The 17,432-nt window shown below is 46.9% G+C and overlaps 1 protein-coding gene across 1 annotated transcript in view; it reads right to left on the bottom strand.

The window, feature by feature from the left end:
* LARS2 (leucyl-tRNA synthetase 2, mitochondrial) overlaps positions 1-17,432 on the bottom strand; it is a 127,353-nt gene that overhangs the window by 42,691 nt on the left and 67,230 nt on the right. The window contains 3 exon segments of the mRNA XM_081816539.1: positions 2,361-2,465; positions 11,224-11,383; positions 13,300-13,407. Coding sequence (XP_081672665.1) covers positions 2,361-2,465; positions 11,224-11,383; positions 13,300-13,407 — 373 coding nt within the window.

The following is a 17,432-nucleotide window of genomic DNA, read 5'->3' as shown; positions in this document are numbered from 1 at the left end:
AAAAATCCACACAGTCCCGAAGTGGAAAGCTGGGAACTGTGTTTCCTCACGCTATGCTTTGTTCCCAAAGGCAATGATACGTGCAGTCCGAATAGAAATTTCTTCTTCAGCCCACACATGCCTGAGATGGGAGTTGAGCATAAGTGAGTCGCTCATCCAAAGGGCCAAGGCCGACTTTCAGCTTCAGCTCTGCGTCAAAACAAGCTTGTCGGTGGTTGGGTCTGCAGGGCAGACTTTCTCAATCTTGGCACGACATCGTTGTGAGGCTATGCTGAGCATCGCAGGAATGCTGGGCAGTGCTCCTGGTCTCTAGCACTCCCCGGAAGTGACAGAAAAAGGACTGAAAAATTGCCACATGCCACCCCCCCCCCCAGGAGGGGGCAAAATCGCCCCCTGGTGGAGGACTCCTGCTGCGGGTCGCTGTCAAAACTGCTGGTGTCCCTGCAGAAACAACACGTTCCGTGGCTACTGAGCAGGAAGACTAAGGACAACGCACAAAGTGCTGAAGTCAGATTTCCGTGAAATTTGGAACAGCGCCTGATGACGAGGGTTATTTCATGTTTGGGAGACATGTTCTAAAGCTCCTTGGCAAGACAGAAAGCTCTGTGGTATGATGGAAAGTTCTGTGGTGTTCCATCTGAGATTACTGACCAAAAAAAAAAAAAAAAAAGCATCTAACAAGGCAAATAAATGTTGGGAGTGGACTTGAAGGATATGGGAGGGTGAGGACAAAGGGCAAGCAGTATTACTGGAAGGTGTTCATGGTCAAGAAGGGAAGAGAGTCACTCACTGTGTTCCCAAAGCATATGGTTTGGAGTAACCAGGAGAAATGTTCAAATGGAGACACTGTGGCCAAAAAATTTATTTGGCCACATAAAGAATGCTGTGGACCACAGTGTGGGTTATGTGGGGCTCAGCAGGATGTGAACTATCTGTAACGTGCAGGTGGGATGGCAAAAACACTGCTTTCTCTCTTTTTTATTTCTATTGCTTGTTCTTGGAAGTCAAGAAGCAATAACTTAGAAAATGTTAATAATGTAACTGTGGGAAATCAAGACCACAGGGAAAATGATTTCCATGCACATCCAAAAAAAAATCAGATTTTTTTTCTTTCAGAATTTTCAATATTGTGCCAGTAATTTGACTCAAAATACAGTCCCACCCCCCCCCCCCAAAAAGCAAAAATCCACATCAACAACAGCTTCCTTTATTGCCTATCTTGCCTGGTTGTATTAATGAATCTTACTAATTATGAAATACAGAAAAATAACAGAAGGAATTATTTGAGTGGCTCATTCAGTTAAGCATCTGCCTTTGGCTCAGGTCATGATCCCAGGGTCCTGGGATCAAGCCCCACATTGGGCTCCCTGTGGGGAGCCTGCTTCTCCCTCTCCCACTCCCCCTGCTTATGTTCCCTCTCTCCCTGTCTCTCTCTGTCAAATAAATAAATAAAATCTTAAAAAAAAAAAAAGGAAGGAATTATTTCCCTTAAGCAACACCCTTTCTAGGTTTAAATGGTCAGAAGGGAATGACCTGAATGGCTTAATATCCATTTTCTGTTTGGATGTTTCTTCAAATCACTTTTGTCAAAACTGATCTGGGAATCAGGAGGGAAAACATGATTTCGGTAAGAAATGCTATTTCTTCTGGGTACCAGGAAATCGAGAGTGGAGAAGGAACTTTCTCCGCAGGCTTTTGGCACTTTGAGACTGGCTGGGATCTGCAGCGGGAATGTTGGGGAAGAGGGGTGCTTGGGTCCATCCGAAGAGCGGATCTTGGACGGGCTGTCACTAGCTCTCAGTCCTCAGCTCACCCCCGGCCTCTGCTAGGTGACAACACCTCAGAACTCCCAGGGATGAGCAAAGCTGCAGAGGACATTCAATGCACAGTTCTAAATGCGCCTTCCACTTGACTGCTGTGTCAGGGTCCTTTCCCTAGAGGGCTCAAGTTCACTTCCTCAAGCCTTCACCAAAACCCAGCCCAGTCCATCACTTGTGCTCAGAATCCCCATCTCTGCAGTTGTGGTTGGTTCTACGAGCTCTGAAACCAGATTTCATCTGAGTTGTACTGCTCCCCGTATCACATGTATGAGTCTCACCAACCAGCTCTACTGGCCAGATCTGTGGGCCACTTTTTATTATTCTCAAGAGCAAGTAGCAAGGTGTGGTATACTGGGTATGTTTTCAAAATGTAGCTCTTAAATAGGGAATGGATGCATGAAGGGGCCTATCATTTTCCCAAAGAGGCAGAACAGACCGTGGACTCAGCAGTGAGCTCTTCCGGTTGACAGCAACAGGCTGGTATTTTGATCTGAAGCCTGCTGAGTATATTATCCTGATTATATTTTAATAGCTACTTACCTATTTTGGAATCCAGAGAGCCCTCCAAGTCAGCTTTGGCCAAGATAACGACAGGGACCTCCTGCTGGGTGAGCATGTTCACAGCCATCACGGGCGTGAGGCAATCTGAAAATGAGAGCGAGTGACAGCTGGGGTACTAACACCATCTGAGTCTCAGAGGAGACAAGTGAGAAAAATAAGCATGAGGACTTCTGTGTTTGTGCTAATTGTTAAAGAATCTGTTCTTTGAAGGTATTAATGGATAATTCACACCAGCAGAAAATCAAAAGATTAAACAAGTACACAAAAATGTTCATCTATGCTCAGAACCAAAGAAGTGAAATGGCATATTTACTTTACAGATGGTAAAGTAAAGATGGTCCCGCCACTCCTTTTCCTTTTGAAAAATACCTCAAATATACAGAAGAATAAGCAACACAAAAATCTATGGTGACTAAAGCAATGTCAGGAATTCCAAATCCTGGCACCTGAAGATGGAAGTGGAGAGGAGAGTAGAGAATAACTAAGCAGAGAGCAGGAGAGTTCTGGACACACGAAGACAGGACAGTTCTTCCCACCTACCCTTTTTTAGGACAGTGGAGGATGTGTTCCAGCAAAACAAAGGGGTAAATCAAGAAAGAGACAGAAATGGGATCTAGGAAACAGAAGATCCAACAAAGAAAAGAGGGTCAAGACACTTTCAGAACAAAGATAGAGGGAAGCCGTAGGATGGCAGATGGGCAGCAGAGGCCTGGAGAGTGACCAGGTCAGGCCTGTGCAGGACAGAGGGCCCAGGAAGCATCTTCAGGGGAAAAAGGAGCATCAATACATTATATGACAGGTTGGAATATGTAGAAAACTATATTGAGAGGAGTTTTAAAAGAGCCTCTGGGAGGGTGTGGGAAGACTTAGAAATCCAAAGAACACAAAGCAAATGAAAAAAAATAAGGACATCATTAACTTGAGGCAAAACAGAAAGTATATTACCAAAAGGAAAATGGAATCATAGTATACTTGGCTCAGTTGTGAACGATATTCATGTGGTCATAATAAAATACTTAAATGACTATCTACAGGAATGGAAGCATGAAGACCCAAACACAGTCCCAAAGGAAGAAGGGATGAAAGGGGTAAACAATTAGTGAGTTCACTTGAGCTTACTGCAACAGAAGCAACTGACAACAGTTATAATTTGTCAAATCTATTTATATTCGCCATATTTTACGACTTCATATAATTATCTAAAAGATGTTTTACAAACCCCAAAGTTAAAATATGCCCAGGAAGTAAGATGTATTCTTTTCAAAGAGGGAAAGATAAGCTCTGTAGGCATCTAAGCCAGCTCTTCTGTTCTTTCATCTTGCAGGGGTCAGGAAGCACAAGACAGGTTACAGTGGGGACAGAGTGACATATAACCCAAACGGGTCTCCAAGGCAGAGGTTCAGTAGCAGCCATGGTCCCAAGGCTGGGAAGCACCTGCTGCCCTGAGCTGCTTAAGTGCGGACACTTCTCAAAATGGAGACCCGTATTTCTGATTCCGTACTGCCCCTTCTCAAAGATGACAGGTATGTGTGCAAAGTCTGCAATTATGATAAAATGTGATGAAGAGGATGGAAGATGAGGGGAGGTGGTGCACGAGTAAAAGTTGCAGGGTAATGTCGAGAACTGGTGAACTGAGAGGGAACAGGGTAGGCGTATTATACAGACACGTGGAGGTCTGAACCATAGAAACAGCTGTGGCACAGACCGACAGTCGACCACAGATCTGTCTCGCCGCCTTTTTTTTTTTTTTTTAAAGATTTTATTTATTTATTTGACAGAGAGAGACAGACAGCGAGAGAGGGAACACAGCAGGGGGAGCGGGAGAGGGAGAAGCAGGCTCCCCGCTGAGCAGGGAGCCCGATGCGGGGCTCGATCCCAGGACCCTGGGATCATGCCCTGAGCCGAAGGCAGACGCTTAACGATTGAGCCACCCAGGCGCCCCCTGCCTCACCTTCTGATTCAGCAACAGAACATTTAGTTGGACACACGTCTGCATAGCTCACAACAGCACTGCTCAGCCTCCCTTGCACTAGGCGTGGCCTTGGGGTATGTCCAGAAGCAACTTCTAGGGCATGCTCTCAGAGGGAAGGAACATGCCCTTCTTTCCCTGCTTCTGACTTACTGCAATGCAGATGAAGTGCAGAACATCTCAGAACACATAGGTAAGGGTAAGACCCTTGAAGGACAGAGTGGGAAGGCAGAAAAGAGCCTTGGCCATGACTGACTCACAGGGCAGACTTGTCATACTTGCTTTGAGATTCAGGTGGGCAAAAATAAACTTCTATCTTTTTAAGTCACTGTGTTTTCAGGACTCTGTCGTAGCCACCAAACTTACACCCTAAGTAACACATACTTAAAATGATTCGAGGTGGCTGGGTAAGGAAGCTCCTGCTGTTGCTGATACTCTTTGACAACTCACTTTTCGTGTGATATACATATATCACTTGGATCTTACAAAACACAAGTTAATTTTTAAAAAAAGAAGAAAGAGAAATTAACGTAATCTGGAAGTATTATCATTTTATATCTGATAAGTTAGCAAAAACTTTTAGAAGGGTACCATCAATACTTGCGAAGTTGCACTGAAATTTGTGTATCATTGGATACAGCACTGTAAACCGATCATAGCCCTTTCCAAAACCAATAAAAGCCACCTGTAACAAGAACTAGAAAAATGTTCATAACCTGTGACCACATAAATCCCACTCTGGGGAATGTCTCTTAAGGAAGTAATTCTATAGAGGAAAAGAGCTTTGTGGATATAAATATGGATAGCAGCTATGTCCGTGACAGCCCCAAACATGAGAAGGCCAAATGTTCAACATCATAGGGAAGACTGAGAATATGATGGTACATCGAGTTAACAGAATATTATGTATGGATTAAAAAAGAATTGTGAAGCCTGCCTAAAAACAAACAAAAAACCCCCACTTTCTGAAATCATATTATATGAAAACCAAAACATAAAGACAGAAGCTGTCTTTTCTTTAAGATACGTTTCTGTGGGAACATGAACTAAAAAGTAGTATGACCACACACTGGGGCACCTGGGTGGTTCAGTTGGGTGAGCATCCGACCCTTGGTTTCAGCTCAGGTCATGGTCTCAGGGTAGTGGGATCGAGCCCTACATCGGGCTCTGCACTCAGTGAGGAGTCTGCTTAAGATTTTTTCCCTCTCCCTCTCCTCCCCCCTCTGCCCCACTCCCTGCTCACACGTGCTCTCTCGCTCTCTCTCTCTCAAATAAATAATTTTTTTAAAAAAAGGTAATATGACCACATGCAAAAGAATGAAGGCGGAGGGGCACCTGGGTGGCTCAGTCGTTAAAAGTCTGCCTTCGGCTCAGGTCATGATCCCAGGGTCCTGGAATTGAGCCCCGCATCGGGCTCCCTACTCAGCGGAGAGCCTGCTTCTCCCTCTCCCACTCCCCCTGCTTGTGTTCCCTCTCTCGCTATATCTCTCTGTCAAATAAATAAAATCTTAAAAAAAAAAATCAACAACAGAAAGACAATTCAATTAAAAAATGGGGAGAGAGTCTGAATAGACCTGTCTCCAAAGAAGATACACAAATAACCAACAAGCACGTGCAAAGATGCTCAGCATCACTAGCCATTGGGTAAATGCAAATCAAATCCATGAGACACCACTCCCCACCCACTGGGATGATCATCAGCAGAAAGACAGACAATAACAAGCACTGGCAAAGATGTAGAGAAATCGGAGCCCTGGTACACTGTTGGGGCGAATGTGAAATGGTGTAGCTGCTCTGGGAAACTCCGATACTTCCTCAACCAGTTAAACACAGAGCTACCATATGACCCAGCAAGTCCACTCCTAGACACATACGTGAGGAAATGAAAGCATATGTCCACACAGAAATCTGTACTTATGTTCACAGCCGCACCACTCAGAGTAGCAAGAAAGTAGCTAGAATGTCCATCAACTGATGAATGGATGAACAAAATGCACAATATTATTCTGAAATAAAAGGGAATAAAGTACTCACACAGGCTACAACATGGATGAGCCTTGAGAACATTATACTAAGTCAAAGAAGCCAGTTACAAAAGGACAAAATACTGCATGATTCCATTTATATGAAATGTCCAGAACTGGCAAATCTATGGACAAAGCAGACCAGTGGCTGCCTAGGGCTGGGGGAAACAGTGGGGATAGGATATGGGATCTCTTTGGGGGTGACAAAAATGTCCTAAAACTGTGCATAATTCTTCAGATATACTGGGGGCGCCTGGGTGGCTCAGTCGGTTAAGTGTCTGCCTTCGGCTCAGGTCGTGATCCCAGGGTCCTGGGATCGGGTCCCGCATCGGGCTCCTTGCTCAGTGGGGAGCCTGCTTCTCCCTCTCCCTCTGCTGCTCTCCTTGCTCTGGGCCCAAAGGTGCCCTCTGCCCTCGGGGCCCCACTGCAGAGCAGGCCTGTCTTTCGTGCCTTCTGGAAAAAACAAACAGGTGGCTTTTGTTCAGTGATCAGCAAAGCAGTGATCCTCGCAGGGATACTCTGTGGGACCAGGGTTGTGTGGTCAAGGGAGTGTGGGAAGTGTCATGTGACCTGCTCTCGGACACAGTCACAGTGCGCAATGGCGCGGCAAAGTTTGTGAGAAGTCCAGGAGCACAGAAACCTGTTCGTCTTTGTTTATCCAGGTTATGGGAGCGCAGAGGCCCCTCCCTCCACATAACATCTATTAGCATGTGCTGGAAGGATGGCAGAGGGAACAGTTTGATTAAAGAACAGACTATAACCTATAGGATCCCATCCCCACACACATACAGAGCAGAAAGGGGGCGGACAGGAGTAAGCAATTAATTATTTAATGCTCCGGGGCTCCTGGGGAGACGAGGCTCTCTGATGTGGCAGTAACAATGGGGTTCTGAGGTTCCCTTTAGGGAGACCTCACTTACCCTTTCGGCAATAAACGTCCTGTGGAGACCGCTGGTGACTCAGAGCCGAAATGTGTGGTTCCAAAGCCTCAGGGTTTGAATATTATTTTAATATTAGAAATGGAAGAAAAGACGCCAGGAAAAAGACAGAACAGCTTCTAGAACTCCGATGATATTTCCCTATTGATGCTTTTTATGGTTTCTAGCTCCCATCAAGTCAGAGCTTACATAACACGACTTAAGTCAGAGGCGGTCAGCTGAGAGAAGGAGGCAACGTGAATGATAGAAATTAAACTCAGTTTGCAGAACTCTATGGGGAAGCACCTGACTTTTTGCTCTCTTAAAGGAATCTATGCCAAATTACAGGGGGCTGAGCAAAACACAGTGCTTCTAGTCAATAACATCAGCAACCCAGTCGGCCCAGCCAGAAATCAGGGCAGCGTCCCTGGAGCCTCTGCCCTTGCTGCCTTCCAGAAACGTCTGGGAGCTGCTCTGGCCCCTCCACTCTGACAAGCACTGTTCTTCTATCGTCACTGTCTCTTAACCCATGGTTTGCTGGTCCTCCTGCCTGACCTCTGCCAAGCATGAGCCCCTATCCGCAGGTGTCACCGTCTTCCTCTGAGCTACTCAGGGCCCCTTCTGTCCCCGCAGGGCCCCCCACAACCACCCCGCCCACTTGGCTGGGAAGGCCAAACTCACAACGGTGAAGTGACCTTCCTTAAGTCACAGGATGGCTCTGGGACCAGAACCTTGGCCATCTTGTGCCCACGCGGGAGCTGATATGCAGAAACCAACTTAGTGGCTGTAGGAACCCATGTTTGAGAATTTAACCTCCTGCAAGTGATACATTCCATCACATCCCTGGCTTTCAGCGGTCACTAGTCACCCTCAAAACCTGACACTGGAGGAAAAAAATCAAGCCGCCCGTCTGACTGGAGCCAGTCGGCAATGATAAATGACAACAGCAATACAACGCTCAGGTTTAAAGTGTAACCTCCAAGGCCAAAGAAGGCATATATCCATAATCATAGGATGATTTTCATTTGATTTTTAGAAAAACTACATTACACTCAAGGCACCATACTGGCCTTCCATAACTAATGCCACATGTCAAAATCCAGAGACTTGACGTGCAAATTAATCTTGAGACTTTGAATAAGTTGACATCTGCAAAAAGAATATTTCTACTCTGAAAATTAGAAGTGGAAAATACAGAGCCAGGTGTAATGTTCCACTTGGAATTATTTCAGAGATTATTAAAAAGAGGTGAGAATAAAGCTAGCCAGCCATTCAGCGCTAAAATGAAATGATGGGACAAGTCAGAGGTGCCAATGCCCCAAATGATCATGAAAACATCACTCTTTGCATTTGCTAAAATAATTTAATTTCTTACATATCAAAATATTTGGAATCTATCCAGTGCCTTTCATGTCAGGAGCTCCATCTTTCATAATGTACGGTCTCATGAAGCCCCTGTTAATATTACCTCATTTTAATTTGTGTCCCCAGATTAACTGTAAGAAAACAAAATCTAAGGGCTAGATGTTTACATTTTTTTAGTTTTTCGATTTTAGATATTCTTCAACCATCACAGCCCACAAGGAATCCCAAAATGCTCATGAGAGTAAAAACTATGAGTATTCCCTTTCAACTAAACAGTTGAAAAGAATCCAGTTCTTCTTTTGAGTAAGTGGAAAATAAAACAGATAGCTACACTGGACTTTATGAGCACAACACTGAAATTTTAACACATGTCTTTTTTCTGTTTCAATACATAACAACAGGAGATGACAGCAAGTGGTATCTGTTTTGGGCCAGAGTGAATCACACACGTGTCTGGCTCTCCTTTGTCATGGCCCCCCTGGGGGCAGGACGGGGGACTGGTCCTCTGTGTGTCCCCGAGCGCTTAGCACCAGCAGGCTCTTCCTAAGTGCTCATTGATTTGAACCTTGCTTCAATGCTGGAAGTAAGCAATTAAAAGTCTTCAGCAGAGGGGCACCTGGGTGGCTCAGTTGGTTAAGCGTCTGCCTTTGGCTCAGGTCATGATTCTAGGGTCCTGGGAGCAAGCCCCGCATTGGGATCCCTGGTCAGTGGAGAGCCTCCTTCTCCTTCTCCCTCTGCCCCTTCCCTCGCTTGTGCTCTCTCTCACTCTCTCTCTTTCAAATAAATAAATAAAATCTTTTTTTTTAAAAGATTTTATTTATTTATTTTTTTGACACAGAGAGAGATAGAGAGAGCAGGAACACAAGGAGGCAGGCTTCCCGTGGAGCAAGGAGCCCAATTCAGGGCTCAATCCCAGGACCCTGGGATCATGACCTGAGCCAAAGGCAGATGCTTATGACTCAGCCACCCAGGCGCCCCAAAATAAATAAAATCTCAAAAAAAAAGAAAAAGTCTCAGGGCACTTGTGATCCCAGGGTCCTGGGGTCGAGCCCTGCATCGGGCTCCCTGCTCCGTGGGGAGTCTGTTTCTCCCTCTCCCTCTGCCTGCTTCTCCCTCTGCTTGTGCTCTCTCTCTCTCTGTCAAATAAGTAAAAAAAAAGTCTTTAGCAGAGGTAAGTTGGGATGACATCGTCTATCTTTCCAGCCTTATACCAGGAAACCTTTCATTCTGGTTATTTTAAGAATAGCAATTAAAAAAAAAACCCAAAACACTTTATATCACCAAACAAACCATTTTTGTTAGTCAAATAATTCAAACAGACCCCGATAACTCAGACTGTGTTCTTTGGGTTGAAATTTACAGTCTGTGAAAAGAAAATAAAGATGAGATTTATATAGAAATATTTACATTTCTCCAGAGACCTACTTCTTCTTCTTCTTCTTTTTTTAGATTTATTTATTTATTTGAGAGAGAAAGAGAGAGGGAGGGAGAGAATCTCAAGCAGACTCTGCTGAGCACAGAGCCCAACGTGGGGCTCAATCTCATGACCCTGAGCAGAAACCAAGAGGCAGATGTTCAACCAACTGCGCCACCCAGGCGCCCCATCCAGAGACCTACTTCTAATTGATGGGGGACTTCCTTTTGCCTGCCCAGGGTCCATACTGCCTTCCTCTAATAAGAGCCTCTGGGTTTGTTTCAGGAAGCGACCCCTCCTCACTGGATCTAGTCTTGGTGGTCTAACAAGAAAGGTGCCTGACCTTCCCTTGCCCAAGAAAAAGGCCATGGGCCTCAGTTATACCATTCAGACAGTTTCCCTGCAACAGGAATCTCAGACCAAGTGCCCCAAACCCTGAGATTCACTCAGTCAGTGGCACTCAAAAGACTGTCTATTAGCTCTTGCCACCAAAACCGCACAGCTGCCTGATCCAGATCGTCTTCCAGACTGGTTCCTGCTAGTCAGCAAGCTTTCCACAGCCTCCAGGAGGTTCCCTTTGTTCTCCGGGTTGGCCAGGGAATGCATTCTGTTGCTTGCAACCATAGCGTCCTGACTAATGCACAGGCCTCCCCAAATCCTCACTGACCAGTAACACCTGCTGTGCCCACTCCAGGTCAGCTGGATCCACTGACTGAAGGCCTGTGCTGAGCAGGACGCTGTTCAGCTGCTCAGATTACTGTGGGAAGTCTAAAATAATACGATGAAGTTTTTGAAAATGCTTCCTCTGATTCTCACTGGCTTCCTCCTTGTCGCCATCATCAGGATAGTCTTATTTGACGATGGAATTATAAATTAGGCAGAAGATGCTATTCCTGTCAGAAAGAACTTGAAGTCTAGATTGTATCTAGAGAGAAAGAGTTGAGCTTTCGCTCAGAAACTCAAGAAGCCGACAAACAAGTCGCTCAAAGCGAAACCGGGGGTAGCAACATTTTCAAAGCTCTCATTTATCCTGTTTGAAAATAAAAAACTAACAAGTCAGGCTCAGGCGAAGAACAAATCACACAGGATGACATATGGGAAGAGACTGAACCTGAGAACTGCTCGATTGTCCAACTAGAACTCGCCAGCTCACCTTTGCCAGGAACGAGTGCCTTCCGAAAGGTTTCCTTCAGAGAGCTGTGCCCATGTAAGAGTCTGTGGCTGGGAGAGATGGCCACGTGGGAGGTGCCGTAAATGGCCTCGGGGGTGGCTGTGTAGGCGGTCAGCTTTTCTCCTGTGACTTGACCATCCACCTGGCAGGTAAAAGCAGAGCCATTTCATTCCTCAGGGCTCCTCCGGGGCTGTCGTGCTCCCGGGCCACATCCCCTCCTCCCTCCCCTCCTCAAGCCCAAACACCAGGGACGGTTCCGGGCTGCAGCCCCAGGGATGTGGGGCCCTGAGATGGCCCCTGGTAGGGGCAGAGACGGGCGAGAGAGAAGACGATCACCATTCCTCTTTCAGTGTGGTGCCCACCGCCAGGTGTACTTGGCGGCCCCAAATCAAAGGTGGTCAAAGCATGCTCAGAAAGATGCCTCCCCCATTTTCCTGGCTCCTTTGTTCACGAATCAAAAATAACTATCAATGTTATATTGTTTCTGTCCTGACAAAGGAGCTATACTTCCCTCCAGGATTTAAGGTATATTAAAAAAATAAAGGCATCTGCTTTTCTAACCAGAAAAACAGTCCTTGGGGCTAAAACCGTTCTGAAGAGGAAAGAGAGGACACCCGAGGCCATGACTGAGCGTGGCCCTAGGGCTGGTTAGGGGTCCCCTGTGGAGCCAGACTTAGGGCCCCACAGGCCCAGCCACATATGGTCCTGTAGCTGCTGGACTGAGAGTGTTCCCTCCCCCGAGACATCTCATTTTCAGGTGGGTCCAGGAACGGAGACAGAAACATTTTCATAATAAAACGTTGGGGAAGGGAGAAAATGTGGAAGCCATTCCATGTACAGGAGTCGACCTGCTCAGAGACCCACAGCCTTCACCCTGGCTGAGAAGCAAAGGCCTTGTGACACGGGGACCCGACCCAGTCTAATGCACAGGACCCAAAACGAGACAGCCCTAAGAGCCTGAACCAAAGTCGCAGCGGGACTGAATTTCAGAAATCTCACCACCATCTCAGGAAAGTGGTGACAGAATTTGGTCATTTCAGGATTTGGTTTTCAAAGGTTTCAAAGTCCCCGCTCCCTTATGGGGGCCTTCCCGTGTCTGCAGTTGGGAGTGAGGGGGATCGCGTTCGTGAGGAGACGGCACAGGGAAGCGTGAGCTCTGTGACAAGGAGCGGGAGCTCAGCAGACCCCAGGATGGCTGTCAGTACAAGTCTAGAAAAGTAGGTCAACTCTGTCTCTTGACTGCTGTCCCCTCCTTCTAAAGGTCTGGCCTAAGGTGAGGGATGAGTTTGGAGCTAAGGGCACAAAAGTCTTGACTGGAAGGAGACACCAGAAGAATTAAAAAACAAAACAAAACAACCCAGAACCCACCCAGGTAAGAAACAGCAAAACAGCAAAACAACAACTATCCAGTCTGCAGGGACAAAGAGAAAAGGTTGGGGGGCACCTTCCAGAGTAGGTGGGCCTTCGGCAGTGACCTCTGAGCAGTGTTTCCACACAGGTAGGCTCTTCTGAACCCTGGGTAAGCCCATGACCCTCCCCAGCTTCGGGTGCACCCCGTTTTGAGATGGTGTCAGCCTTGGCTTGCTGGCTTTTAACCTGCTTTGTGACACAAACCCTGCGGAGCTCTGGGCCCACTGTGCAGGAAGATGTCCACACAACCCTCCGCACATCACCTCAGGGAGTTCACGGACCCACAGAAGCCCTCTCTATCCGCGCCGACCAGCAGGATGGCCAGTAGCAGTAAGAGGTGATGGAACCCTTGGCCAGTGTCGCTGTAAGTGTTAAGAGAGCACAGATTTCAAAGACTCTGTACGAAAACCTGAGCGTCAGCTGTTTCCTTAATAGACCTTTGTTACTGACCACATCGGGAAATGATCATTTTTTGGTATACAGTGGGTTAAAGATATGTTATTAAAATCAATTTCGCCTGTTTCTTTGCACTGTAAAAATGTGGCTACAGCAACGTTTGAGATGCTGCTGCTGGTTTGCTCGGTGAGTTCTGAAACCGGAGAAGGGGATTGGAGAGCTTTAATCAACGGAGAGGCTTTGCTCGTTCACCTTCAATGTGAAGTCCAGATGGCAGCCCACACAGTCTCCGATCCAGTGGGCCTGCATGCCTTTTATTCCATACCACTCGGGAAGGTCCACCAGCGCCTCCTGCATGGCCTGTGGAAATGAGAGGAGAAGAGGGCTAGAACTGTACTTAAGGGACGCACAGGATGGGGGGCTTCCCAAGGCAGGAAGAGGGGAACATTAAAGGAGGCTCCGGATCAACCCTCTCCTTGTCCACGTGCCAATCCGAGGAGCCCAGGGAGGGTCGGAAACACATGGTGAGATGCACTCACCATGACTCAATTCAGTGAGATGGGTTTGAACGATTTCTCTATTCTGAGCGGGCCAACGTTTTGCAGAAAGAAGAAAATTAATGAGGAAAGACCTTAATTAACATCTTTGATGAATGCAGTAAGTACATTCTCTCCCACAATCTGTGAACTAAACAAAAGAAGTTCAAGTTTCTGGGCGCCTGGGTGGCTCAGTTGGTTAAGCGACTGCCTTCGGCTCAGGTCATGATCCTGGAGTCCCGGGATCGAGTCCCGCATCGGGCTCCCTGCTCGGCAGGGAGTCTGCTTCTCCCTCTCCCGCTCCCCCCTCTTGTGTTCTCTCTCTCTCTCTCAAATAAATAAACAAAAAAAAATCTTAAAAAAAAAAAAAAAAAAGAAGTTCAAGTTTCTGAATTTTGAAACTGTGAGATAAGCAACTCATGGGGACGGGCATGCTACAACTCAGCTGCATCAAAAATACAACACTATAAATGACATCTTTCCATCAAAAAAATCAAAATCAGCATAAGGGAAATCATCGTGTCGATTTGTGTAAACATTCGCTATTACAAGTGCATATATATTTTCACTGTTTTTTTTTTTTTTGGTGTGTGTGTCTACTTTTAGTCCTAAATTCCTATAACGAGGGGCTTTTCTATAAATTACTCTGTATGGCCTCAAGTCCATGCCATCATTTAGTATTTGATGATGAGACACATTCCTTCAACAGATGGATTTAGAAGTAAATCACAGGGGCACCTGGGTGGCTCAGTTGGTCAAGCGTTGGACTCTTGATTTCGGCTCAGGTCGTGATCTCGGGGTGGTGAGATCGAGCCCCGTGTCAGGGGCTCAGCGGGGAGTCTGCTTGAGATTTTCTCTCTCCCTCTCTCTCTGCCCCTCCCCATACTAATGCACGCCCACTCACACGCTCTCTCTCTCTAAAATAAATAAATCTTTAAAAAAAAAAGAGTAAATCACGTATTTGTAATGTGAAGATCCCAATTTTAAATTCCCAATTGTATTATGATTAATACAGGCAACATGATGATGCTTTGCGTGCCTAGTGTTTTGTAATTCATACACTGCTTTTACACACATCTCTTCTCACATACTCTGGTAAGGTAGCTCACTTTCAAACCAATGACCTTATGCTGAGAGAGGTTAAAGCTCTGTGATGCGAGGCTGCCGCAGTGGACGAGTCATGACCAGAACCCAGACTTACTAAAGGCATTCCTTTCCCCCGCAGCACAGAGATTCTCACTCAGTCGTGTGATAAACAACACAGAGCCTCTATACCCATCATCTGTCTATCCATCCAGTCTCATCTATTCAATAGAGTCTGGAAGCTTCAAGATCCAGAAATTTCTTCTGCGGCAGAAATTATGGATAATAGGCCCCATCAAGCTGACCAGCAATGTGTTTGTTCATTTCTTTTCTTTTTTTAAAAGATTTTATTTATTTGACAGCGTGCAAGAGACCACAAGCAGGGGGAGCGGCAGGTAGAGGGAGAGGGAGAAGCAGACTCCCCACTGAGCAAGGAGCCCGATGCGGGGCTCGATCCCAGAGCCTGGGTTCATGACCTAAGCCGAAGGCAGATGCTTAACCGACTGAGCCACCCAGGCGCCCCCATTCATTTCTTTATTCCACCACAAGGTATTAGCCACCCACCTGTCCACACCAGAACCTCATTAGGCACTGGGGACCCGGGCATATGCAAAGCAGGATGTGCCAGAGTCCCTCCCGTTAAGTTCAAACAATGTACACATGCAGTCTGCTGCTGTTAGTCGGTTAACTGATCAAAATTCAATGCCAGGTGCAATTAGCGTCACAGAAGGTGAGACACAGGTCCGGGAGATGAGGCAAGGGAAAAGGAAAATAGTGGGAAGGCAGCGAAGAAAATGAGCAGAGTGAGAAATAAGGGAGAGATACAAAAGAGCTGGGTGGATGAACCCCAGAGAAGGAGAAGGAAAGTCACGGGAGTGGGTGGGTGGGGAAAGCGAGGCTCCAAAAAGGAAAGACAGGAAGGGGGGGGAAAGGGAATTTGGAAGCAGATAGATAATGGGAAAACACAAGTGAGGGAATGAAAGTTAGGGAGCCCCTACCGTGTGTGGGGCTACGGGGTGTCTGCCTGCAGTAAGGTGCAAGGAACAGCGCCGCATGGAACACGGCTTACCGGCTGCTCGGTGACACGGTGAGCCTTCCTGCCGCAGGGCTGTCAGTCTCGACTGACGAGCGAAGGAAAGAGGGAGCAGAGCTACACTAACATGAAAATGGAAAGCAGACAAAATGGAAGAGGGAGAGCACTGGGAAGCCTCGTGAGTTCAAGCTGTCCTTTGAACACAACCACACACCAAGGCTAGGAAGGCCCCCTTCCTTCCTGCCACCAACGAACCTAGTGATGGGACACTCAGCACAATCTTCAATGCAGAGACCCAACCACCCAGGGTGTTTGTAAGTCGTTTCCAACACATGATCCTAGGTTTCTCCCGTTTTTGGACTGTTACTTATGAAAGATGAAAAATGCTTTTTTTAAATTTTATTTATTTGACAGAGAGGAAAAAGAGAGCCCAAGTGGGGAGCGGCAGGCAGAGGGAGAGGGAGAAGCAGGCTTCCCGCTGAGCAGGGGGCCCAACATGGGGCTTGATCCCAGGACCCCAGGATCATGACCTGAGCCCAAGGCAGACACTTAACTGACTGAGCCACCCAGGCGCCCTGAAAAATGCTTTTTATGATAAAACGTAATCAACCAGAAACTGTGGGTATTTTAAAATCTACTTGGTAATTTGGAAAGGAGATCCATGAAAACCAGTTGATAAAGAAGATATAGAAAAATTTAAGGTAAGACTTGAGAGAGTTCACCACGATCTGTGCTTGAGACACTGTAGGATGCTGATGAAACTATATTGTACTAGGAACGCTTGCCCAAATCTCCCAGGGGAGGATCAAAGGGATCTAGAGCTGCTAGTCTTAACTAGAATAAGGAACAAATCAACCACGTACAAATGCCATATGTACGTTCCAACTCCTTGTGATCGTGAGAAGGCTTTTCAGGGGAAATCTAAAATACCTGACGGTTAGGGTGCCCGGGTGGCTCAGTCAGTTAAGCGAGCCGGCTCTTGATTTCGGCTCAGGTCACGATCTCAGTGTCGTGAGATGAAGCTAGCCCCGCACTGGACTCTGCACTGGGCGTGGAGTCTCCTTGAGATTCTCTCTCCCTCTCCCTTTGCCCCCTCCCCCTTCCCAAATAAAATAAAATACTTGACGGTGACACACAGAGGAGCCCAACAGGACCATGACGTTTCTGTATTTGCTGGAGCGAAAAATGACTTTTGGGAAGGTGGTGCAATTCCTGCTGCAGACTGTTTGTTACGCTTTAATTACAGTGACGTGCTTTCAGTTTCTCAGAAACACCAAACCTGCCTAAGGCATGGGTGCAGGCTATGCTCCTGGCCCGCTCTGGCCACCTGGCCAACATGCCCCTTCATTCTCCTTGCTCTCCAGCTCTCTATCGTTCATCTCTTCTTTGGGCTGCGTGCTTGCTCCCCGAGAGCAAGCACCATGTTCAGTTTGGCTCACCACTGAGTACGCGGCACCTACTAGATACCTACAGTGTACAGCTGACATGTGGGATCCAGGAAAAACACAAAGAAATGAGAAATGGGCCTCAAGCCAAGGTAAGGTAGAGACCAACCCTTTTTCGTCCTCTCCTCCCCTCCGATAACGAAGAGGAAGCCTGTCTCTAACATAATCTGGAGCAGCCGAGGCTCTGCTTTTGGGAGACCTGTCCCTGTGGTCACACTGCTGACTGCACACAGGTGGCCTCGTCCTCCTGGGGCCCAGCACCACGAGCACAGCCTGGCTCTTCAGGGG

This window comes from Leptonychotes weddellii, chromosome 1 (genome assembly GCF_054177405.1).
Source record: "Leptonychotes weddellii isolate Sample4059 chromosome 1, ASM5417740v2, whole genome shotgun sequence".
Lineage (NCBI taxonomy): Eukaryota > Metazoa > Chordata > Mammalia > Carnivora > Phocidae > Leptonychotes > Leptonychotes weddellii.
Note: the sequence above shows the minus strand (reverse complement) of the source record. Positions and strands in the feature narration are given on the sequence as shown.